Here is a 25,695-nt window from a genome sequence, read left to right as displayed (position 1 = left end):
AATCGTGAACCTTTAAGATATTTCATGGGCGGAGCCATTGAAGGAATAAGCGAGTTCGTGTTCCGACGAAAGGTCAAGACGAAGAGCTCGGTTTGTGCTCCTTGTCGTCTGGATGGGCATCGCTATTATTTCAAGTATGCCATCACGGAAGAAGGATCATGCGATCTGCGTCCCTTGAACGGCGACAGATCTAAAAATGTTAACATAAACAGGCCCGACAAAACACAAGCTGTAGATCGCGAGAGCACCGTCCTAAATAGTGACACACTAGATAGTAAAGAACTAGAGCTTCTAGGTATTACTAAGTCTCAAGATATTTTAGAAATAGGTCACAAAAACCCGGATCTAGAAAACGACAGTGGACAATCTCCGCCATCTGCTGGAGAATGCAGAAGTATACCTGAGAACTCAGAGGATTTCGTCGATCAAAAAAGTGACCCAACTTGTAGCGGTAAAAACACTCTTCCAACTCTTTGGGGGCAAGATCGACAAGATCCAGAAGCTGCTGCAAGAAGTGCAAAAATGCCCAGGGTTCGGGAAGAAGAAGAAGTGTACGCCCGAGGGCTGCTGGAGGATTCATTCCAGCAGCTCTCGAGCGACGTGGCTGACTCGAAGATGAACGTATCGACCTTTTGCAGCGCCTTCCCCTGGCACTTCGTCTGCGACCGCAAGATGAAGTTCATACAAATCGGCACGGCGCTGGTGCAGGTCAGACATAAACTTTAATAGAAGCGGTCTTAAACCTTAAGAACCATTTAAACTTTTTAAACTATTCTTTAAAGTTAAAGTTTTCTCAAACACAGAGCCGCGTAAGCCCCTACGATAAGTTGCTAGCTTTTGACCTCATGAAAGTGAAAATTGTGTCCTGAATCATCCCTAACTTAGGGCCATCCGTTTATAATTCACACTATTCATCTCATTGCTGTGAAAATTATGTCCTCGTACATTCATTGCAGTCATGCGACCTCAACTACTCACGCTTAATTTTATTGTTATTTTCTCACTCCTTTGTCACTTGAAATCATCTTCCCAATTATCTACCACATATTGTTAAAGAATATGCTGCAGAATCCTTCGTTGAAAGAAGTTATTACCTGCATTCTGCGGTCTGTGCTCATCCTAACTTTTTACCGCCACGATATTCTTCTGCTCACCTCTTAACATCATAAATATTTTCTGTGTCCTTCACCACCCAAAAACATTAGTCAGGTTTGTTGATAATTTGCTTCGATCGTTTTGAGATTTTATTTTTTTTTAACTTTAGACCTAGCTTTAACATGCGATTTTTAATCTTCAGTGCCACAATGTGAGAATAGAAAAATATTCAAATAAATCCAATCGCTCAAAACCTCACCCAAATCCAGTATAACTAGAACTTTAATTTTATTTGAGCAGAAAGTAGCTGAAAATGCAATAAGTTGTTGACATATTATTATTTGAGGTCGTATCATCTGAGCTGACAATTTTATGGATGATTTTTTCTTTTTTCCCGCATTTGCAGGATTTATACGTCCATGCAGTGTCAAATTTTTATTTAGCACTTGCAAGTGTTTGTCATAATTTTTAGACTAACACTTACCTATGATGGGACTTGATAGACGTCTTTTGTAAAAAACTCGAAATTCGTCTACACGAACTCAAGCGAACTCGTAAAGACGTATTGATGAATCTTGTAACATCACCCGACTGCGTTTGTGGCAGATCTACGGAGTGAAGGCCGAGAAAGAAGGTGACAAAGTGAGCAAATACTTCAAAGTTGTGTCGCCTGAGCGAGTCCCGCTCGAGTATAAAGAGATTTCTGCTCGACTCAACACTGCTTACGTCCTCTCCATCAAAAAACAGCTGAGCAGTAAACGCAAAGTAGAGGTGAGCTTGGAGCTGTGAGACGAGCGGTAAAATGAATGGGATTGAATGGGATGTTTATAGGTGCAAGCGGTTATTTTAGCTACGATTTGAGAGCACTTACATTTGCTCTTAAAAATCCTATAAGATGCGAGAAATTATACTGTTATACTCAATATGGTACGTTTATTTAATATATGTAATTCCAATGAGATAGTTTGTGTGTTTGTAGCCTGACACCGTGAATATAAAGGCTGTTCTAGCGCATATCCACGACATTAATCGTGCCAGGATATTAGTCGTGATATCAGTCCAGACAGAGATTATTATCAGTCCCGAGATTCGTCGGGCTAACGTACTATATAGTAGCATATAAGGCGCTTAGAGAAATATGCTAAACACATAACATAACTAAGCAATAAAGCATAATGGATGGATCATTAATTCCATATAATGCTTTGTCGGAAAGTTCTTTTGGTACTCTTTGGCACCATCTAGTATACCGCTTGGTTGATAACGTTAATTACCCAGCCCATGGAGCTGATAGGTCAAATGGTTTAATCTTATTGATGATAGCTATTGTCCAGCCCATGGAGCTGAAGGGTCAGATGGTTCAGTGTTATTGATAATAGTTATTGTTCAGCCCATGGAGCTAGAGGGTCAGATGGTTCAGTGTTATTGATAATAGTTATTGCCCAGCCCATGGAGCTAAAGGGTCAGATGGTTCAGTGTTATTGATAATAGTTATTGCCCAGCCCATGGAGCTAAAGGGTCAGATGGTTTAGTGTTATTGATAATAGTTATTGTCCAGCCCATGGAGCTGAAGGGTCAGATTGTTTAGTGTTATTGATAATAGTTATTGTCCAGCCCATGGAGCTGAAGGGTCAGATTGTTTAGTGTTATTGATAATAGTTATTGCCCAGCCCATGGAGCTGAAGGGTCAGATGGTAGACTGCCCGGAGAGCAAGAGTTTGCTGTTCGTGGGGTCCCCGCTACTCGACAGTCTGGAGGGTCTCACATCGCGCGGTCTGTTCATCTCCGACATCCCCATACACGACGCCACCCGTGACGTCATCCTCGTGGGCGAGCAGTCCAGGGCTCAGGTAATCGAATTATTTCCATTAAAAGTATAAAACTGTTATTATATATGTAGAATTTTGAATATTTAATTAGTTATAAGGAATTGTATATAGAGAAATGTTTTTTAGACAAGTTTGAATGAAGACCAGAAAATGTTTTATTGGTTATTTTCTTATTAGTTTTTTTTAACTCATAGCCCGGTCTTCAATGAAACGTGTAAAATATAATGAATTACAATTCAAAACGAATAAAATTGTAAAAATAAATATGTGCATATATCACCCCTATGTCTAAATATTCATTGATCAATAGTCAATAGGAAGAGAGTTAGAATTATTTTGGCAGATTGCCTCATCGCGGTGAGTTTTGTACTGCATTTGATTTCGTTAATGATTACGTGTCGCAGGAGTTCGTATCGCGCTGTCCAGGATGATAGCTAGTTGTTTTAAATGATGATGAAAAAGCTTTCATTATTGTTAGAAATATAGTACATTATTATGTACTATATTTATTTAACATATTATTATCGAAAACTTTATTATTTATTAGAAATCACCGACATTAAAGTTTAAACAGAAATAATATTTTCTAAATGATAAAATTCGATGATGTTGGTAGTTCTGCTCATATTTTTTCTTCTCGTGAAATCATCAAGGTAAATTATGATATTGGCCACCAACTGGTCTATACACTGAGAAAAAGTTTTAGTCATATTGTCCAAATATGACCAATTTACATTTTTTTTTATTTACATATATTTATTTATTTACATTTTATTATGAATTACATTTAGCACTGATGCACCTTTTTTCCCGGTCAAACTGGGCAAGGTTGAACCACGAGAAGCTAAATACTGCCTCACTATTAAAAAAAAGTTTCATCATTTCACAGAGTGGAACTTAACTCGCTAGCACTTCAGTGTCACGGTACAAATTTGTAATTACTTATAATGCAGACAAGTCACTTTCGTTAATATTTACCACTCCTTCAATGGAACTTCCCGTAAACCCCTCCCGAAGTTCTTCTTCACTTCTCAAAGACGACCGCCACTGAAGTGGTTTGTGGTCTGGAAGTATCGACAGCATCGGTAACCGATACCTCATTATGTCACTCAGCTCTCCTAGCAGCGAACAAACTTTCGCTTCGCTACAAAACAGTTCGGGAGAATACATTTACATTACAGATGAAGCAAACAACCGTTATGTTGATGCAAGAGAGGAAATAGAATGTGTTCGCAAATAGGGTAATAGGTGCAAGCATTATGGAAGTGTACACTAATAGGTTCAGAATAATATGTTCACTCGCATTAAAGCTCTAAAATAAATCACAATGATCCCCATAGCTGGAGAAGTTATTTCAGATCAGAATTTAGGATTACCTCGAATTAAATCATTGAAAATATAACCATTTGGTTGAATATTTATATGAACTGACGAGTTCAATGCATTCATATAAATTTCAAGTTGCGCCTCCAATTTTCAGCGAGTGACGCAGAAAGTCGAAGAAATCCTCTGATTTAAATTAAGGAAACGTTGTCCCTGAAGGAAAAATGGAGAATTTTCCCCTGCCTCAGGGAATTAGGTGATTTCATACCTGCCCAGAACTAGGCACATTTATCCCTGCACAGAACTAGGTACATTTCATCCCTGCACAGAACTAGGTACATTTCATACCTGCCCAGAACTAGGCACATTTATCCCTGCACAGAACTAGGTACATTTCATCCCTGCACAGAACTAGGTACATTTCGTCCCTGCACAGAACTAGGCACATTTATCCCTGAACAGAACTAGGGACATTTCGTCCCTGCACAAAACTAGGTACATTTCGTCCCTGCACAGAACTAGGTACATTTATCCCTGAACAGAACTTGGGACATTCCGTCCCTGCACAGAAATAGGTACATTTCGTCCCTGCGCAGAATTAGGCACATTTATCCCTGAACAGAACTAGGTACATTTCGTCCCTGCACAGTAATAGACACATTTATACCTGCACAGAACTAGGTACATTTCATCCCTGCTCAGAACTAGACACATTTCGTCCCTGCACAGAACTAGGTACATTTCGTCCCTGCGCAGAACTAGGTACATTTCGTCCCTGCGCAGAACTAGGTACATTTCATCCCTGCACAGAACTAGGTACATTTCGTCCCTGCGCAGAACTAGGTACATTTTATCCCTGCAGGAAGCCAGGCCAACCTCCTCCATGTTTGAAAGTTGGGAGACTTTGTTTTCAAAGTAAAAACTTGCCGAACTGCATGCAACTTTTATCTGCTATCTGATTTTTGTTTTGTTCTCTTTTGTCGTTTGCTTCGTTCTGGAAAGTTTCAATATTTCGGCAGGTAAATTTTATAAACAAATAATAATTTCATAAAGCATAAAAATTTAAGCATTTCGGTATACCCCTTTACAGGACAGCATCAAACGCCGCATGACTCAAATTAAAGAGAACATCGTGGAGGCAAACAAGGCAGTCGATGAAGAACGCGAGAAGAACGTGTCGCTTCTGCACCTCATCTTCCCGCCCGATATCGCTAAGCGTCTTTGGCTCGGTAAGCTGGGCATTAAATCTAGAAAATTCTTCTAAATACATTTCCACGCCTGCTTATAATCGTAGTTTTCTTCGATAATTCGACGAATCGTGAATGAATATTTTCTTGTCCACAGTTGGTTGAGAGTTTTAAGACAATTTACAATTAAAAAGTTACAAATTGTCTCATGCGCATGAATCAATATCTCATGAGTAATCAATTAATAAGGATGTTAGTGCATCTAACTATTGTATTCAGTGACCCAAATTTTAGTGTGGTAAAGTTTAGGTTCAAAAAATGTTTAATAATTCAAAAATAAGTTTAATACCGATTTCTGAAAGATAAAAATTATAAAGCTAAGGGGAGGACCGTCCCAGTTTCTAAGATAAATGTCAAGGATTTTAAGCTAAAAAAACATTTCTTTAGTCGATATTCAGCCTGTCGGACACCCTTGCCAGAATCTCGTCAGTCGTCTCATACTTGAACGCCTGTACGATATGAAGATTGTGAAAAATAAAAGATATAATTTTTTAAACCGTTAAAATTATCTTACAATTCGGTTAGAGAAATATATTTTAGACATGAAGTGAATAAATTTAAGTTAAAAAATCTGACGACGAAATGCAGGCAAGAAGCCTAGGCAACCTCTGCTTCTTCTTATTCTCTGTTTGGACTTTCATTTCCCCGAATAAATGGTCGGCATTAACCGTTATTGAACAAATTTCTTATTATAATTTTAATCAATTGTGCATTTTTACTAATTTTTCGCCCTCTTAATCAAACAGGGGAAGTGATCGACGCGCAGAAGCACGAAGCTGTTACGATGTTATTCAGCGACATCGTCGGCTTCACGTCCATCTGCTCGACAGCGACGCCGTTCATGGTGATCTCCATGCTTCAGGACCTCTACACCAAGTTCGACGTCTTCTGTGGACAACTCGACGTCTACAAGGTGGGGACTGTACCTGATAAAGTATGTTGTAAAACTCACCTTGCATAAGGCTATTAGTGTTTCGTATAAAAATTCTGATTACATATTAAAAAAGACGCGTTCGAATAGTGAAAAATTATGACGATTGCAAAGCGATGAGTTGAGAAAGATTCTGATCCACTCGACAGTTCAAGGTATGCACATCGGAAGAGAATGTTTGTCATAAACTTCATGTGAAAAAAGTGTCTGCAGTAAAAATGTTGGTTTCTCATAAACTGTCAACCCAACATCGGTCGTAAGACGACTCAAGAAGGCGCGGGATTGCAAGAATATCTGCCTATGTCGGCCGGTCTGAAATCAGAACAGTCTGCGCGAATATTTCAGTCAGAATTCAGTGGCCCGTGGAGAATGGCTTAACAATCTGACGTCGGGCTCGAGCTCGACTGACATCGCCAGAATCTTGATTATTTCAGAAATGCTAGTGGCTTGACGGAACTCCCGCCAATGAGCTTGAGTCACGATTCAAAATGAAACTACTGATGATTCCAGCAAATAAAATGTTGTCAGCCATTGTAACTCAGGGGTATTATTCTTTTAATCATAACTTTGAAAGTTGATAATCCCAATGTTTACAAAAGTCAACGCAAGATTCAATTAATCTATAATGAGATAACTGTTTATTTTTCAGTTGACCTACATATTTTCATGAATAAACATAATTGATTGACATAATTTGTCAAAAATTCCCTGGTTGAGGTCAATTTTTATCAAAAATTATTGAATGTTTCTAAAATCTTGCTATATATTTGAGCTGATTACAAATTGATGCAATACATTTTTTATTCGTTGAACACTAAAAACTAACATTTATACAACATTCAGAGTAAAGTATCATGTGGCACTGCTTCTATATATATAAAGTTTTGAATGAGATAAAAGTCTCCTGCAGTGCGTTTTACATTCTGAAATTAGTTATTAATTTAGATCTATTTTCAAGTTTTTATACTAATATAACGCCACAGAAATTCACAGGATGATACGAGAAGAATTTTCGGCGGCCTACGTAAAAGAATTTTTTTGCAGTAATTCGAAGACATTTTACCATTAATTCGAGGCCAGAATTTCCAGGCACTGTTGTTGGTTGCTATGTGACCGCCATCTTTAATAACCGGGATTTTAATGGCTCAACATTAATTCAAACTTTAATCTCATTAAATTGCCTGCATGACCTCAAAGATTTAGTTTATGCAGCAATTAAAATGATATCTATGCTTCAGAGTTCAGTATTTATTTCCAAGTCTTCGCGCTCGCTAGACACTTTATTTAATCATAATTATTTTTCAAAGAAACTTCCAGGTTCCTTCTCTCCTTCACGGTTTAACTCTTCAAAGGGAACTAATTTTGCAGTAGAGCGCTACACTCGGGGCAATCAGAAGTTTTTCAGACAAGGCACGAGTTTTTGTTCTGTCAGAAAAAAATGAACAAATCGCATTATTTAAAATTGGCCCATTGTGCAATGGCTGAATGAGCTTGGGGGAGATTTAGTAGCCAAATGTCTACCTTTGATGGTAGATTTGCAATTATTGGTCAGCTGGGACTCAAAGGAACAAATATTCCGGTGAATTAATATAGCTCAATTTTTTATTTCAGATGTAGCTTCGCAAAATGATAGCTTCCCTTGCATTTAGAGCTGGTTTTCAATTATTTTAGTTGACTGCCCATTCATGTGATAACAATGTTTAGCTCAACAATCTACACACAGTGATTCCTATCAATTCCGTAACCCAGGAAAAACTTATGGAGTTTTAGTAAAATAGTTCTTGGCTTTAGAATAGGCTTTTTTCATACCGCGAATAATTATTTCGAATAATAATTTCGCGAATAATTATTATTTTTTGCTTCTTCCGCTTTCAATTGATTAAATAAAAATTAGTAATACAAAGTTTTTGCAGTTTGTGTAATGTGGTATATTATTTAGTTAAATTGTCTACCAGCGCCCAGCTCGAGATAACATTAAACTATGCTATATCGTAACTGATCGATGCTCTCTCTCCTTTGGCTTTCAGTTCGAATTAGTCACGGCCTCGTTCGCAGTTAATTACGTTACTCCTGTTACTAAAGTGTTGTAGTTTTATCCCTTCAAATGAAAACTGCGTGGATTTCAATAATTTTACCCACAACAGACGATGCGATAGGAATGATTACGAATCATTTTTGCATATAAACGTTTTAAGAATAGCTAATCATTCGTGTATAAATAAAACAAACGAAGAAAAATTTGTGTTCATTGTGATTTTATTGATGAATTTAGCAATAAAGTAAATGACTATTACTTATTAAATAAGCAGTTTATTTTCTCACAAAATTTTCCTTCCGCGGCTCATGTTATATTAGCTCTTTTTTCCTCTGAATATTAATAACATACCTTGTTATTCAATGAAACTTTCTCTCTGAGGCGCGATTAAATTTTTTCTGAGAGTTTAAAATGGAAAATATTTGGCCAAAGTCAGTCCAATGCTGGAAAATTATTGGCTGGGTATATGTTGCTCTGATAATTAATTGGATGTTTTCACACACACAACCTAGGTTAACGATAACTGAAATGGCTTACTTGCAGAGCGTTGTCAGCATTCTAAAAATTTTGAAGTTCTATATCAAAAAAGGTGAGTTAATTGTAGTTCTGTGGGATTGTAAATACAATTCCCCAGGCGTCAACTTGCAATGAACAGCTGGGGTTCTATTATATTTTTCCGCACATATTTTTCGATGTGCCTAATATTATCTATGATGAATTTTAACGATTTTCATCAGTATCCTTTTCTTGTATATTACTTGTGTTGTTCCCAAGATTATTTTTACGGAACCCTCCTATCGAGTCTACATCTGTTTACGTGTTTTTAAATTGCCTCCACCTATTGAAAATACCTATTGCAAAGTGCGTACGTTCCTCTGTGTACAAGGCTTCGAATCAATTGACATTCATTGCCAAATCAATTAAATTATTATTATTATTGTTAAGCCCTAGTGGCTTAGGCGAATTTTCGACACTCAGGTTTCAAGGAGTTTTATTTGGGTGATCTTGAAAACATAGTTTCTGCAAGTTTGACATAAGAAATATTAGCTATCTAATACACAAGATAAACAAATATGAGCAAAATTAAATCCAAGTTAACCAAAAGAATATCGTATCAGAATCAATAATGAAAGACTAATAAATTGCAGGACAAAACTCACCGAAGTATTTGCCACTAAAGAGGTTTAAACTACGAATGACAATTTATGTCCAGGTAAACTTCGGTCGGATGACTGAAGGTCCAAACAGAAAGATTACGTGAAGCGTACATGTGAAAAATTGCGATTACAATTATTATTATTATTATTATTATTATTATTTTTTTATAATTATCCTAAAGTGAAAGAAAACAAACGAATCACGATTTCGTCCTTAGCTGAAAGATTTCCTCCTGTCAAAGCGGTACTTACTTTGAAAACTCGCCTCGTATAAGGCCATGAACGAATTCTTAGACTGCCAATATACCAATTTGATGTCATCAAGACGTCCAGACACGGGGACGAGATAATTCTTCTGGTCCTGCTGAGAAGGAAATTGCGAGACATGGTCCCTGGAGCTCAACACATGCGTGGCTGCTGGTAGTCAAAGATCAAAAATCGTAATCTTAGATAATAATTTATTTAAATTCATTATAACGTCATCTTGCATGAATGTTTTAATGCAGAGATGCTGGCTCGATTGACAGTTTGCCCTTTCGTGTGCCACGCGATGTCCAGCCAGCATTAATTATTCACAAAATATGTTTGTCTAATATCAATCATTCCGACTCAGGTCGCGAATATTGGAACATTGACTACAATTTTTAGCACAAATTAAATGAATTTACGGTGACTGCTACTCGCAAATTTGATTGCATCCCAGCTGTAATAAATCACTCGTCACTTCTAATATTTCTAAATCTTTCTAATCTTCCATTTTTCCGATCTTGAACGATTCAAACGCAATGCAGGCAACAGCTACTGCGGTCGTTGCAATGTTCTGCGGCTCATGGTTCATTCCAGAATTAAAAAGTTAATTATTTTGCAGCTCAGGGTTCATTCCAGACTTAAAAACTGGATAATAGGGAAACAGTTTGAACTAAAATATTAATTCAGAATTAAATGTAAGCAATTTGTTCTAATACACGAAGTTGTTATGACTGGCCAGGTTGAGACGATTGGAGACGCGTACTGCATAGCGGGCAACCTACACCGCAAGTCGCGCTACCACGCACAGCGCGTGGCATGGATGGCCATGCAGATGCTCGAGACCTGCACCTACCACCAGACACACTCTGGCGAACCTATCATGGTAGGTTCTTGATGATGATGGTTCTTGTTGATGATGGTTCTTGTTGATGATGGTTCTTGTTGATGATGGTTCTTGTTGATGATGGGTCTCGATGATGATGGTTCTTGTTGACGATGGTTCATATTGATGATGTTTATTTTTGATGATTGAGTGAGACTGGATTTAGCATTGTTGGTTCTTATACATTTAATCAGCGGTGCATAAATATTTCAAATATAGGTCTTTTATACGGTGAACTAACGAATTATTGTCGTCTCCTGTGAAAAGGAGACGACAATGTTTATGATGTTTATTGATGTTTATTGATGTTTATTGAATTACTTATTAGAAGAAAAGTTTCCTCATGAAAACTGTTGGAAAGTTACCAAGCGATCAGCTTAGAGTTTCGATCTTAAACTTATCTTGGGATGAGTTTGAGAATAAATGTTCGTCTTAAAATATATTGTTTCATGAATCGTTCCATCAACCATTGACATCATTGACATAATTTTATGTATTTATAAAATGGAGTTGTTATGTTCCTCATCGATTATCCACAGCTCTCTAGAAATGAGAAGTGCTTGTTCATGAGAAGTGAAGGAGATTTTCAACTTTGCCGGGACAAACACTGAGTTAAAATGGATATTCCATCTATTTTGTGCTTATTTACGAACATTTTTCAGTGGTAATTACGATTTCTTTACGGAATATATTCAATACAAATCACTGTGCCATCTGTGCATCGGCATTTCATATCAAATTATATTCCAGCGTTAAATTCTGCAGTCACTCATTCACTATTGTTCTAATAAGCTCAGCGCCTATTGTACTTGAGTTAATATTTTATGTATTGTGTGGTACAGATGTGTATCGGTCTGTATTATAGCATCATGCAGACAGAACTGGTGATAACAGCTTTATTTCATACATTTTGTATTATATTGAATATTATATTGTTTTGTGTGGTGCAGATGCACAACGGTCTGTATTATGGCATCATGCAGACAGAAATGCTGAAAAAAGCTTTATTTCATACCTATTGTATTACATTAAACATTATATTATTTTGTGATTCTGACGATCATCGGTCTGTATTATGGCGTCATGCCGGCATAAGTGGTCATAAGAGCTTTATTTCATTCCTATTGCATAATATTAAATATAATAAAAAATATATTATTGTGAGGTGCAGATGCGCATCGGTCTGTATTATGGCATCATGCAAACAGAAATGGTGATAAAAGCTTTATTTCATACCTATTATATTACATTAAATATTATTTTATTGCGCCTTCCAGATGCGCATCGGTCTTCACACTGGTCCGGTGCTGGCTGGTGTAGTGGGGACAGCTATGCCGCGCTATTGTATGTTTGGCTCCAACGTCACTCTGGCGAACTCCTTCGAGTCAACCTCGGAGGCTCTCAGGATCAACGTTAGCCCCACCACTTACGAGTGAGAGACTCCATGATTCAAACAGTGAGAGACTCGATGACTTGCACAATGAAAGACAGTGAGACTACTAATGGGTAGCAAATGCCTGGGTCTCAACTATTAACGAGTGGTTCAACTATTCACTGAAGCCGATTTAAATGGTTAACACCAGGGACATTATGATTGATCGCCTGAATGATTGATCCCCTAATGGCCCAACACCTAAAAAAGTGAAATATTTTGTAATGGTGTTTATTTAATATTCAAAGCTGCCGTAAATAAATTATTGAACAATTTATATTCCGGTTCATAAGATGTAACATAATATTCCTATTCATCCCAGGTACCTGATCCAATCTCCAGGCTTCCAGTTCACTGCGCGCACCAGGGCAGATTTGCCGAAAAGTTTTCCTGAAGACATACCAGGCATACCTTACTTCATTGACTCCTACACGTACGTAGCGTCTACCAGGCATTCCCTACTTCATTGACTCCTACACGTACGTAGCACCTACCAGGCATACCCTACTTCATTGACTCCTACACGTACGTAGCGTCTACCAGGCATTCCCTACTTCATTGACTCCTACACGTACGTAGCATCTACCAGGCATTCCCTACTTCATTGACTCCTACACGTACGTAGCATCTACCAGGCATTGTCTACTTCATTGACTGCTACACGTACGTAGCATCTACCAGGCATTCCCTAATTCATTGACTCCTACACGTACGTAGTATCTACCAGGCATTCCCTACTTCATTGACTCCTACACGTAGGTAGCGTCTTGCTACCGTCTTTTTGTATATATTTTTGCGATGGTGCAGGTTCAGGAGAATTTAAGCAACGTCCGAAGAAATAAAATATTGGAAAATGAACTACATTTCTTATGTGAACAGCAGTCCTTTTCCTCACTTAAAAGTAACTTCTAATAATATCACTCGTATGGCGCGTATTTTCTCGTTCAGAGTTCACGCTTAACCAACAGGAGCTCTACCATTTTAGTAGCCTGACATCCCGCCATGTTTAGGTCGTTCAAGATGCATTTCCCTTTGGTACCTTTGCGTCGAGGCACGACGATGTATGAGGACACTGAGTGCTTCCATTAATACGAAACCTTCTTGCGCTGTGCTCTAAAAATAGGTTTATACACCTTTGGTGTGCTTGTTGCACACACACGAGTGCGTATATGGATACTGGAGTGGATACTGAACACAGCCAGTGGCCGGGAAACTCGAGTGTTAAGAGGAGAATCAACATCTTTATTATTTGGCAAAAGAAAAATGATATTTCCTTGTTAAAAAATCTTAATGTATTCCCTGCTATGTTACACTACACAAGGCTTTCGTATGAACCATATAATAACATATAAACATTCATCCTGATCATTAGGAAATGACAATTATTTTATTATGTGCAGTCTTCATTTTCCAATCGCCGACAAGTAAACTTTTCATTTTTGATACCATGTTAAACGAATTTCCCCCTCAAAAAGGATGTTCATTCCATTTCATTTTACTTGTTCCCTCGGGCACAGAGAAGTGAAAGCACGATACTTACTACCATCACACAAATTGATGAGCTCCCTGTATACATCGATGTTTATTATATTTATATATCTGTATATATTTTGCTCCTAACGACAATCCGCAATTTTATTACCACCACACATATTAAATTAGCTCCCTCTTCACATAGGAATGTTCAGTCCATTTTCTGTTGTCTCTAACCTTTTCCCTCCAGACACCAAGAACTGAACCCCCGATATTTATTACCATCACATCTATTAGACCTTCCTCTTCACCATCGCCAGTCATTCCCTTTTATTCTGCACGTAATTTGTTCCCCCAGACACCCAGACGTGGACCCTTGCTACCCTGCCTCCCAGCACGTGGATCGTGGCCTCAGCCACGTGCTGAGTGAGGAGAGTGAGCGATGAGCCACTAACTATCCATGCCTCAACACCGGCGAGTGGTTAAGGCGCTCCGACCATCCATGCTTTAACACCAGCGAGTGATTAAGGCTCCGACCATCCATGCCTCAACACCAGCGAGTGGTTGAGGCACTCCATTCATGCCTAGACCACCGCAAGTGGCTGAGGCGTCAACTACCCATTCCTCAACACCAGCGAGTGGTTGAGGCTTCAACTACCCATGTCTCGACCCACGCAAGTGGCTGAGGAGCTCCGACCATCCATGCCTCGATATGATAAGTAACAGAAATAAAACTTTCCATGCATAAAAATTTATTTCGTTATGAACAGTGACGTGGGTTGGGAAAGTCAGTGAGAGTCGCATACATACAACGCAATTAAGTGAAGATGATGCCAAATCCACAGTGTCGTCCTAAGCCACAACTTTGCAAGAACATCCATATTTTGTATAACTGTATGTCAAATTCCTATTCATCAATAGATTATCACTTTAATTTTACTAGGAAAGCTGCATGTATGTAATTAGTGGCATTAGAATACATAGCTTGCGCTTCTTTAAGATGGATGAGCTCTAAGTAAATCTCATTAATAATTATGCAAAATGTTAACGCATTACTTCTGAGGAAAGGTGAAAAGTCGGAAGTTATTTCCTACTCATCGCTTGATTATTTTTATCAAGTAACGCATGCTTTATTTTGTGGGTTAGCTTGTAAGTACAATATAGGCAACCACTTCAGATAGAGAGCTTCAAACTAACTTTTTACAATATTTGAGCTTGAAGAGAAAGCATTAACAATTGCTAACTCTGTTTTCGATCGTGTTTTCAAGTGTTGCAGTCAATGTGAGCGGTGTTTTGGTAAATAAAGGTTGTTCTGATTATGCCCTATTAAAGCAAAATAAGTGAGGTTAGTCACCAAATATTACTCAACTCAATTTATATTTTACTGACTTCGAAAAATCTCAAAAAATTAATGGTAAAAGCTTAACAAAAAATATTTCTATTACTAGTTTTTAAAGTCTTGGACATTTTTTACTATCCTGAACTGTTCAGAAATACTTTAATTGAATTCTCAGTGGAAGTTGGTCACATGTGCTTGCATGCACACGAGTTTTTTGCACAATTTTACAGTTGTTATCGGAGTAAATAATAATGTTGACTCTACAGCTGTGCTTAACATAGAATACTTACAATATTGGCATCCCGCCGTCGTGTACTCTGTTATTATTTTTGAAGCTGAAGTATATTGATTAAGTAGAGATCAGCTCAGACTCGCCTTTATCACGGAGCTTCCATTAGCTCCCCCCTGTGTTTCAATTCAAAGGAAGAACAATGAGCATATTACCTTTAAATAAAACTATCTCAAAAATTCTACTTTGCATTTCAATTTTTAATCTAATTCTTTTGCCCTTTTTTAGTCTCATGATTCATATGTAAAATATTCTTGCTCGATCAGCACCTTTATTTAACAGCCTTCAGTTAATCCTTGCGTTGACCGGGCTTAATAATTTTTTCTCAATTTTGGAATACCAAATCCTGCCATACCCATCGTCTCTAAAAAGAACTGGTATTATAGTCTAGTTCCATAATAGGGAAATAATTAGCGTGCAGATTTTGAATGGAATTAATATTACATTGCAAAATCATATTCAAATTTACGATCCAATCCATTCCTTCCTCTTCCAAATTTTTGGGGATTTTCCCACTAATAAGTACATTTCAGGGCCATGTAATATCCCGAAACGATAAGTAGTCTGGATGCGTGCCCCAACAGCCATTTTTTATTAACAGCGCCAAGCTTCAAGCACAAAAAATCCAAATTTTTTACAATTATATAAACTTTTGATAATAAATTAATATATATATATATATATTATAGGCATAAATAAGTACACCTTACATACATAAATTGGTTAATTTTTAACTAAACGTTTCTCATTCATTAAAAACCGTTTATGCTCCGTTATAAAAATGAATTAATTACTGTGTGAATTAAATAATTTATTAATTTAAGAAAAAAATTAAGAACCGTCTTTTACAGAAGAAAACATTTCATTAAATAATCATAAATAACTAAAATAGCTCACTGTGTAAATTTCTTCTTCAAACTAATCGTGAAACATACGCCAGATCATCAACGCCTGTTTAGAACAAAGATTAAAAAAATTTATTCGACATCGCATCCAAAATGAGACGCGGACGATCCTAGCTGGCGTGTAAACGGCCGACAGGCCATCAAAATGGTCATAATTCAACGGAAATTGCGTCGGGCTTGAGCTCAGTTAAGCACAATTTCACGTTTCAAATTTATTTTGTGGGATAATGAAGAAAATGAGATGCAGAATATTAAATGAGGCTATGGGAGCTGAATACCGATTAAAATTTTTACTTCTTTTGCCGGCTGGCATGAGGCACCTGTTTGCTGGCCACCATACCTCACAATACTTGAAGATTATACGCCAAGCACTTTAGGAAATTCTAAGTAAAAAAAGAATGTTAGGTAAGCGAAGGAACACAAATAAAAAAAATGAATGCTAAGTAAATGAGGGAATGCTGCACAAATGTGAGAATGCCGGTCTTCATAAAGAACTTAAAACTGTTCATTGGAAAATTCGGCCGTCTTCAAATTTCTAGTCTTAAATAACAGCGCCATTTTGCTACCGTTATGTGGGAGAGGAGCTAAAGCGAGCTAATAATATGGTGCTGCCTCTCTTTTACGTTCATAAATTATTGTGAAAAAATGTCGTGAACTCCTTTTATGTTTAAATTGGCCTCGGTATTGTCCACACTCCTGGTTATATATAAAAAATTTAAAGAAGTATAATTTAAATTAATTAGTTACAACATATCGTATTTATCTTCACTTAATGCTTCACTGAATCACGAATTCTGAAAGTCTCATAAGTTTTATAATTATCATATTATTTTACATCATTATTATTAGCCTAATTGAAGAGGCCAATGGAGGCTAGTGCCATACCGCTGACAACTTTCCTCGTATAGAGGCCAGCTGCTGAGTAACCTCTTGGCCTTGACTTTACGTTGCTACTTGATGATAATAATGCTGCGTATGAAGATACTTTGTGGCGTCAAGTACTCATTACTCAACCTTATTGCTACTGAAGATCACCCATGGCACCAGCGTAAGGTCTCAGAAGCGCTTCTGTATAACGCACGAGAGTGTCAATTAATTAAGATATTCCCATCGACGGGCTTTGTAATCTCCATTATATGGGATAAAGCAACCATTTCGCGGTCCACAAAGAAATTTAATGGTTTAAATATCATCTAATAACTGCATCAAAGCTTTTCTTTGATGCTTATTCAACATCTTTGAGTGAATTATCAAGGCAGGCAGTTTATTAGTAGAGAAAGGCATTACATTTGTATACTCACCGTTGAAGAAACATTCATTACATTTTAAGGATAATTTCAAAATTAAACAGTATTTATGTTCCCTGATGTTCTGGATAAACTTCAAGACTCTGCCACCTCACGCATTCTTACGTCAAAGGCTGAGGATTGCTCTGGCTTAAAGCATTCCATAGTTTGAATTAAAGTTTCCATTTCTATGCTTCGATAAACGCATGCAATTTGCCTTCACTCGAACATCAAAAATTATTTATGGTCTGTAATTATTATTTCTGAACTTATTTAATCAAATGGGCATTATTCATGAACTTATATCAGTTTACTTTCGTAATTTTTAATGATGATTTCCATGTCTGATACTTAAATGCTGGTTTGAATCTCCGCAGACTTTTCTGAATGACCACAATCCAGTCAAGGTGCTGGCGTAGTAGGCATTTGGGTGAGCTTCAATAAATTGACAATAAAAACCTGACAAATTATTTATCATGGCAATTTCTAATTGTTTATTTTCAATTATAGCGACTCAATTGACCAATAGGTAATATGACAAATAGTCATCTTAGTAATCATATTTGGGGTTATCTAATAGGTAAAAGGATAACTCCCATCCTGTTAATACACCTCCTAGGTTATCCTATAGGTAATAGGATAACTAAGCTAATACTTCACACTTATGTTTTTTATTTGATATGATTTTAAAGCTTAGTGGTCGCGTTAGAATTCACAATGTAAGCAAAAAAAATCCAGCTGAAAGGTTGAGTAACAAGTCGCGTTAGAATTCACAATGTAAGCAAAAAAAAATCCAGCTGAAAGGTTGAGTAACAAGTGACATAAGTAGTTTAGTTCAATTTATCTTATTGCTTGGGATCCAATGAATAATTTTTATTTCTTGTATATAAAGTAAGCGAATATATCGTACGAGTTACATGTTACTTGTTAACAATGTTTGAGCACAAATATATAGATATGTTCTTAGCCTAGGGCTACTATTATAAAGGAACGTATAACGCTATAATAAATGTACAAGAATATATTATATATAACAACTTCTGCTGAAAGAATAAAATAATGTAATATATAGTTGCCCGTTGCCCAAGTGTGTAGCATATACTCCGGTGAAATCAATTCGTTTCTTTGTCTTGTAGAGAAAATAAAGTTTTTGGTAATAAAACTCCCTGTCTCTGAAACTATGAAAAATTTATCATTAAAGTTGATGCCAACATTTCTGTAATTTACTTAATCGTATAAGCTTCTTCAAAAAAGTTTCAAGATTTACCGATCGCCTTTCAGCTCCCACTTGTCTCTATGTCATCAACAGTCCTCAAACATCTGCGCATCTATTAGTCAATGAAAGGGTATATTGAACTTTAAAGTTTCATTCACCCATCAAGTCTTGAAGAAAGCATATCAGGGGCCATACTTTCAAAAAACTCGCTAAGTGAACGTAAGTACTTACGCTCTACTTTCTTGTCTATGATTGGTGGATTTTGCTTGAAAAGCAGTCAATGATTGGCTGATCAACCTACGATATCTTGACTTTTTTTAAAGTATAGGCCCATGTCTCCCAACTGCGACCATTCCAAATTTTCGTATCCTGAGACCCTTAACTCTGGCCCAGGCGTCACTAGATCCTGGGCAATTTTTTTGCCTCTGACTATACAGATAGAAAAATGGGAAACGCGTACAAGCTTTCTTTATTCCTCGTGCCGAACTTAGAGGAATGTGTCTTTATTTCTCGGGTCTAGCTTAGAGGAATGAGTCTTTATTCCTCGTGCCGAGCTTAGAGGAATGAGTCTTTATTCCTCGGGTCTAGCTTAGAGGAATGAGTCTTTATTCCTAGGGTCTAGCTTAGAGGAATGAGTCTTTATTCCTAGGGTCTAGCTTCTAGGAATGAGTCTTTATTCCTCGAGTCTAGCTTAGAGGAATGAGACTTTATTCCTCGTGACGAGCTTAGAGGAATGAGTCTTTATTCCTCGGGTCTAGCTTAGAGGAATGAGTCTTTATTCCTAGGGTCTAGCTTTGAGGAATGAGTCTTTATTCCTAGGGTCTAGCTTCTAGGAATGAGTCTTTATTCCTCGTACCGAGCTTAGAGGAATGAGTCTTTATTCCTCGGTCTAGCTTAGAGGAATGAGTCTTTATTCCTCGTGACGAGCTTAGAGGAATGAGTCTTTATTCATCGTGTCTAGCTTAGAGGAATAATGTAATAATCTATTTTAGACACAAAGTAAATAATCTTTGCTTGCTTGCGGCTGGATGATGGACATATATAGCTTGAAAATTCTATACTGATTTGCAATGGAGATGTATGTTCGCACACACAAACAATGTTCGCAATGAACAAATACCCACATACTAAAGTTTTAAATCGGATTTTTTTTACATAAAACATTGGAAAATAAGAACCGAGATGCTTAAATGATTTCTTATCGCGTCAACCCGAGATAACTTACAGCTATAGGCTCCTTCTTGAAGTTCTCGAATTCAAATTTGTTACAACCTGTGAAATATGTAAGTTCCATAATGACGAGATAGTGTGGCAAATGCAGAAAATGATTAATGAAAGAACTTTAATATATATATTCACTATAATAGGTATTGTATAAAAGATACTGCTGCTCTGTGCTGTAAAAAGAACTAAATTACACACTGCGAGGGTTTTTGTCGACTGTCTAGTAAGGTATTTTATTGTATATTTTATATTTAGTTACAAATCTTTGATTTTAAATGCAGCATTAATTTATTAATCGTTTAATTTAGTACATGGGTTGAATTACCTTAAATTATTATTTAGACGAGACAATATTAGTTATTTTTTTAAGTTTTTGCTACCCAGACAGTCTACGACCACGCAAAAGATCGTTCATGTAAAATTTTAGCAACAGGATCCGGAAAATTTGATGTAATCATTGCGAAGAATTTTCAAACACTATTTATTGAAAAAAGTTAATTGTTATTTTAAATGCAATTGTAAATAATATTTAATAACTTGAATGTCATATGATAATTCAATTACCAATTTCCCTTTAAAATTTGATCATGTACTCTACGTATTAATTTTGTACCTCAGAACTGCGTTGATTGAAGATCAATTAGCTCTCGCCACGAAGAGACGATGATAAGTGATGCTCGAGGTGATGGAAAGTTTTTAATGCATTTGTGATAAATAATTCCTGTATTGACTTAATTTAAATTAGTTTGAATAAACCAATAGAGTTGAAATTCACTCAGTCACATTTATACTCTGTGACAGGAATCCTTTCTTATCCGTCTAGACCAACGGAATAAAACTGGAAGTAAATTTAGTGCCAGAGTTTAGTAGAAATAATAAATTATCCCATGTTTCCTAAAATTCTCCTTCTAGTCAAAGCTGATAATGATTCATTTACTGAACCTATTAGGAGAAATTTATTTTTATTGTTCTTAAAAATTTTAGTTTTAATCAAAGCTGAATCCTGAAATGATTTGTCGAAGCAAGAAATAAAAGTAATCACCTTATCACGCATTTGTGTCCGAAGTAAATTTCATCATGCAGCATCAAACATTGGATTGTAAATTTTGTGGTGTAGCTTAGAATTTTCTACGATCTAAAACCAGGTTAAAATCAAAAAGTTTCTGATGTTTGGAAGATTTTTTCCGGGAAACTTTGTATAACTTAAGAATATTTATCCTATAAAATATATAGGATAAATCTTCATTATATTTTAAATTATTTCATTACTATAAGAAATTTACTGCGTTTAAAGCTACAATGTGAAGATTTCGGGTTCACGCGTCTCTTGATAACAAAAACTGAGCGTACGCTTTTGACTCAACCGCCTCTACATTATGCATATGTAACTACACTATATGAATAAAGAATTTATTCTCAAATGCCTATTCTTCATTACCGTCGAAAATGTAATTTCTATGAATTAGGGTATAATAACATATTAGCGCAAAAAAATTCCATTGAAATGATGCTAAATAAAAAAATTACATTGAATAAAGAAGAACTAAGTCACACGTGACTCAAAGTCGATGAACCGTAACTCGTAGACGTATATTATTTGTAAGTTCAAAGAAGCACAGTTGAGGTAAAAATATTATTTTTTTCGTATAAACTGTACCAGACGCCCAGTCTAGATTTTTAGAAGAAAGCAGAAAGCACATAAGCTGTTTTCAATTATCTTCACATAAACAAGAATTTTTGTCTCATCTCCACTCGATTGTGGGAAGTGAATCATCAAATCTGTCAATTAAAAAATATTGTGTTGAAAAAATCGCTTCGGAACAAAATGAGTTGAATGAGGCTCGAAATCATTTTCTCTTTAATAGGTACATTTTTAATATTTTACCTTATGCACTGCACCTAAATGAATTTATTGACGGTTTACTTGAAAAAGTTACATGGCAAATGACGATTTTCACGTAACAAGCGACAACAGACAAGGATGTACTAAACAAAACACTGCACACTTCCGATTCTGCACTTAAAATACACGACCCGGGGCATTGGACGTGCAACATATCGAATGTGCACCTATGAACCTAAGAATGTGTAACATGTTGCCACCCCTACATGGAATTAGTAATAGCCATTCATCTGCAATTGTGAAAGAATGCCCCAGATTCCCAGCTGGTGCCCACAGGGCCATCTTTATTCGTGCAGCCACATCCACCCATTGAAGCCCGCATGCAAATCGAAGCATTTCAGGTAGTCGGGACTCGGGAACTTCAAAGTTCCCTTGAAGATCCACGGGCCTACAGCCTAGAGGTTTGGTCCACGAACACTTCATTTCAAACGCTCCCTTTGATCGGAGTTTTAGCTTAACCAGATGAATATGAAACCTAGTGATCAAGTTCCTACACGAAATTTTATTTCTTAGATACAGGTTAAAGGCAGCAATTTATTTTTATACGAGACTAAAGGGTAACAGTTTCTAAACGCATGATAGTAATCAAAAGTACCTATTAGGGAGGTTATTTCTCTTTAATAGTGATAACTGGCCACCAATTGTGCAGATTAATGAAAATAATTTATACAGCGGAAAGCATGGATCGTGACAGAAAGCAACAAACATTACAGTTCTGGTTCAGCTGGCATCTTTGTTTCTGAACAGCATTTCTGAACGCCATTGAAAAAGAATCTAATAGCGACCCCTAGCTATCGGTAATCCGTACGGCTTGAGAATCTCGCATTCTGAATCCCGTTGGGTCAAATCTTGTTACATGCAATCCCGTTATCCCGAATCTCGTTTAAAAAACGAAGGCCCGTTAAAAACTTAACATTTAAGATAGAATTCAAATTCAACACCGAAAAAATCACCATATAAAGACAACTAAATGCGACATTTAAAAAGTACAGTTAACATTTCTTCCCGCCTTTTTTTCCGCGACTTCACCACTAAAAATAAATCATGCTAGATCCTGTTGATCTCGCGACACTACACAGACATACTTGATACGCTCCCGTATATTTACTATGGAGATGAAGCCTCACAATTCATATTCACAACAACTGAAGCAAAATTTCAAAATATTAAATAGTGGGCTAAATTTTTAAATTTTGTTTATTGTACGTGCTTGATACACGAATGCTGGAACTGAGAAATGAAAGTGATCTTTTGCAGCAGTTGGCGATCTATGTTCATAGTTCCTATTTGTTACAGTTACTCTTCTAGGTAAATACCAAGTCTAAACTTTTGCAATTATCGATAAGGAAAATTCCAGATAGAAATACCCATTCACGCCTTATTATATGACTCTGTATCGGCCATTAATATCTGGTGTTTGGAAAGCGACCTTTTTCTATGCATGTTTATAGAAAAAAATTATAAAAAATTTATACACAAGATAATTATACACAACACAAGGACGAGGTCAAACTATACAGCCTACCCACATAAAGTGTTATGCTTAAATGTTAACATTTATCCCTGCAGCCGTTATTCCCAGTTAAAAAAGTTGGCTCAAATTGACCTTTTACGTTATAACTTCTGGCCGCCGAACAGAAGGAAGCAAAAGCTGACTAAGGCTAAAATAGCCTTGAGCTTCAGGTTTGTGCTGCTGAGAACTTAATCAAACTTGAGTCGTATCTTCTGAAGAGTTTCCGAAGTTAAAGTTTCTGAGCTCAGGTGGCTTCGTGTGACATTGGCTGGGTTGAGATCGCTTTGACTCTAATTTAGACTGCAAAGTTCGACTAATTCCAAATGTCTTCTAATGCTGAAGTTACGTCTAAGATTTTGTTTCAAAGGCGGAGAGTCGCCAGAAAATTGTGGTCGTGAATCATTTATTCACGCTTACCAATCACCTAATTCACGTCGCTCAAATGCAGACTAAGCATTTGCTTTGTTGTTCATAAGTTTAGCCTTTTAATTTATGTAATTTTCATCAGTTTTTGCTCTATTAACATTAAACTACACCAAACCACCATTAAGCTACACCAAACCATCCATGAGCTTTGTGTCCCAATTCAACAAATTAGACGTTGATTATAAAACTCATGGATAATAGAAACTTCTTACATTCGATTTAAATTAATATTAAAATTAGTTAAGTAATTCTCAATTTCATTTAATTACTATATAAGCACAAGTTATTGTTGTCACAGCTTTTTTTCGGTTCAATAATAACGCGAAAATATCCTGAAATACTTTTCCCACAATAATTGAAGCATAATAAGTTCCAGAGAAGTATTAAAATAGCCAATTTTAAGGCACCAAGGAACATAGACGTTTCATTGCCAAACTTTGGACGTATTACGGGCACTTAGTCCGACAAGCCTTCCTTGTGTCTTACAGAGCATCAAATGGACGCAGTTTTCACAGTGCCGCTATGTGATATTCGAACAGTAACACACACTTATAATTTCTTGCTCAAAACACGTATAATTTATCAAATTAAAAAGATATTTTAAATAAGTATTTAAAGCTCAATAGCTAAGGCTTTCATGGCTGCTCATCTTCATTGGGTTAGATGCTAGAGCAAATATTGGGAGGCCGTCCAATATTGACTTGAGTGTTGACCACTTGGGGGACTATATGTATAGACCGGCGGCAGTGACGCCTCGACGCTCTCAAAAGCTAGTTAATGATCCGGCTACGTGACTGAGCTTATTTTATTGTTTGAGTTGTATATTATATATTTATTATATTATATTATATTATATTATATTATATTATATTATATTATATTATATTTATTTTATATTATATTATATTATATTACACTATATTATATTATATTATATTATTTTATATTATATTATACTGTATTATATTTATTTTAGCAGCAGGAGGATAAAGATATAATTTAATTTTAAGTAACCTACTTGAGAATGAGTTCATTTTAGTTTGAAGTTCTTTATCGCATTCTGTTTAAATTATGCTAGAAATCAAGCATTATAATAATTTAATTTTACAATTTATTGTGAACCTGATGTTCTAACACGCACGCAAGTTACTTTACAAATTGTTCTTATTGATATCGTTTATTCATATTAAGTTCTTTTTCATAAATTTTCAATTTTCGCATACATACTCACATAATTACCCCACAACAACGTCCCCCATTAATAAAGATACCTAATTGATTTTACTAATTTTATTATCGCCGCACTGCTTTTATGAACTTTTTTTTGCTGCATTATAATTTAAATCACAGTTTTACATCATTTTACCATAGGCGTACCTTAATGTCTATTTATCCACATTAATTACATATAAAAATAAAACTAAAATGACAAGATGCCGCATTGCTAACTTGCAGAAATCAACGAACGATTTATTTCTAAGAATGCGAGTTTGAGCCTCTTTTGACAATATATATAAAGAAAACAAATTAAGTTAAATGCAGCCTAATCTCACCAGCAGTCGTTTTCTCTTTAACAAGGTTGGTCTAATTGAATGGCGCTAAAACGCCAGGATTTGCCACAGTTTGTACAGCAATGAAGGCGTCTAGCGACGAACGCATGAGGCTTCATGGCGTTTAAACATTTGTTTCTAATCGTCCTGTAATGACGTAACTTCAGCTCGTATCCTTCAATCTGTCAGGGGAATGAGAATCTCACGAAGTAAGGGCGGAATTTTGTCATCAACAAGTTGTATCGGTAGGGACTTTTAGAAATATTTGGAACTCAGAATTGGTTCAAAACAATGTTGAAATGATATAATCTTCACATTACTTGCTTTCCAACATCAGATGTGGATCTTTAATAGAAAGTAAAAGTTTTGGTCCTTACTATATATTAAATT

At 36.3% G+C, this 25,695-nt stretch overlaps 1 protein-coding gene across 1 annotated transcript; it reads left to right on the top strand.

Annotated features, from left to right (window-relative positions):
* The first annotated feature begins 503 nt into the window (after positions 1 to 503).
* Positions 504 to 14,190, top strand: LOC125177779 (head-specific guanylate cyclase-like). Its single transcript, XM_047880165.1, has 9 exons — positions 504 to 708; positions 1,702 to 1,866; positions 2,766 to 2,945; positions 5,338 to 5,476; positions 6,241 to 6,407; positions 10,606 to 10,749; positions 12,027 to 12,181; positions 12,504 to 12,614; positions 14,013 to 14,190. Exons 1-9 carry the CDS (start codon positions 523 to 525, stop codon positions 14,098 to 14,100), a joined length of 1,335 nt encoding a protein of 444 aa, XP_047736121.1. The 5' UTR covers positions 504 to 522; the 3' UTR covers positions 14,101 to 14,190.
* Positions 14,191 to 25,695: the final 11,505 nt, after the last annotated feature.

Source organism: Hyalella azteca, unplaced genomic scaffold, assembly GCF_000764305.2.
Source record: "Hyalella azteca isolate HAZT.00-mixed unplaced genomic scaffold, Hazt_2.0.2 contig4783, whole genome shotgun sequence".
In the NCBI taxonomy this organism is placed as follows: Eukaryota; Metazoa; Arthropoda; class Malacostraca; order Amphipoda; family Hyalellidae; genus Hyalella; species Hyalella azteca.
This window is presented reverse-complemented; position numbering and strand designations above follow the sequence as displayed.

Coding starts and splice junctions, on each gene's coding strand:
- LOC125177779 (XM_047880165.1), top strand. CDS start 523: ATGCCCAGGGTTCGGGAAGAAGAAGAAGTGTACGCCCGAGGGCTGCTG. Junction 2,946..5,337: donor GCGAGCAGTCCAGGGCTCAG/GTAATCGAATTA, acceptor ACCCCTTTACAG/GACAGCATCAAACGCCGCAT. Junction 10,750..12,026: donor ACTCTGGCGAACCTATCATG/GTAGGTTCTTGA, acceptor TGCGCCTTCCAG/ATGCGCATCGGTCTTCACAC.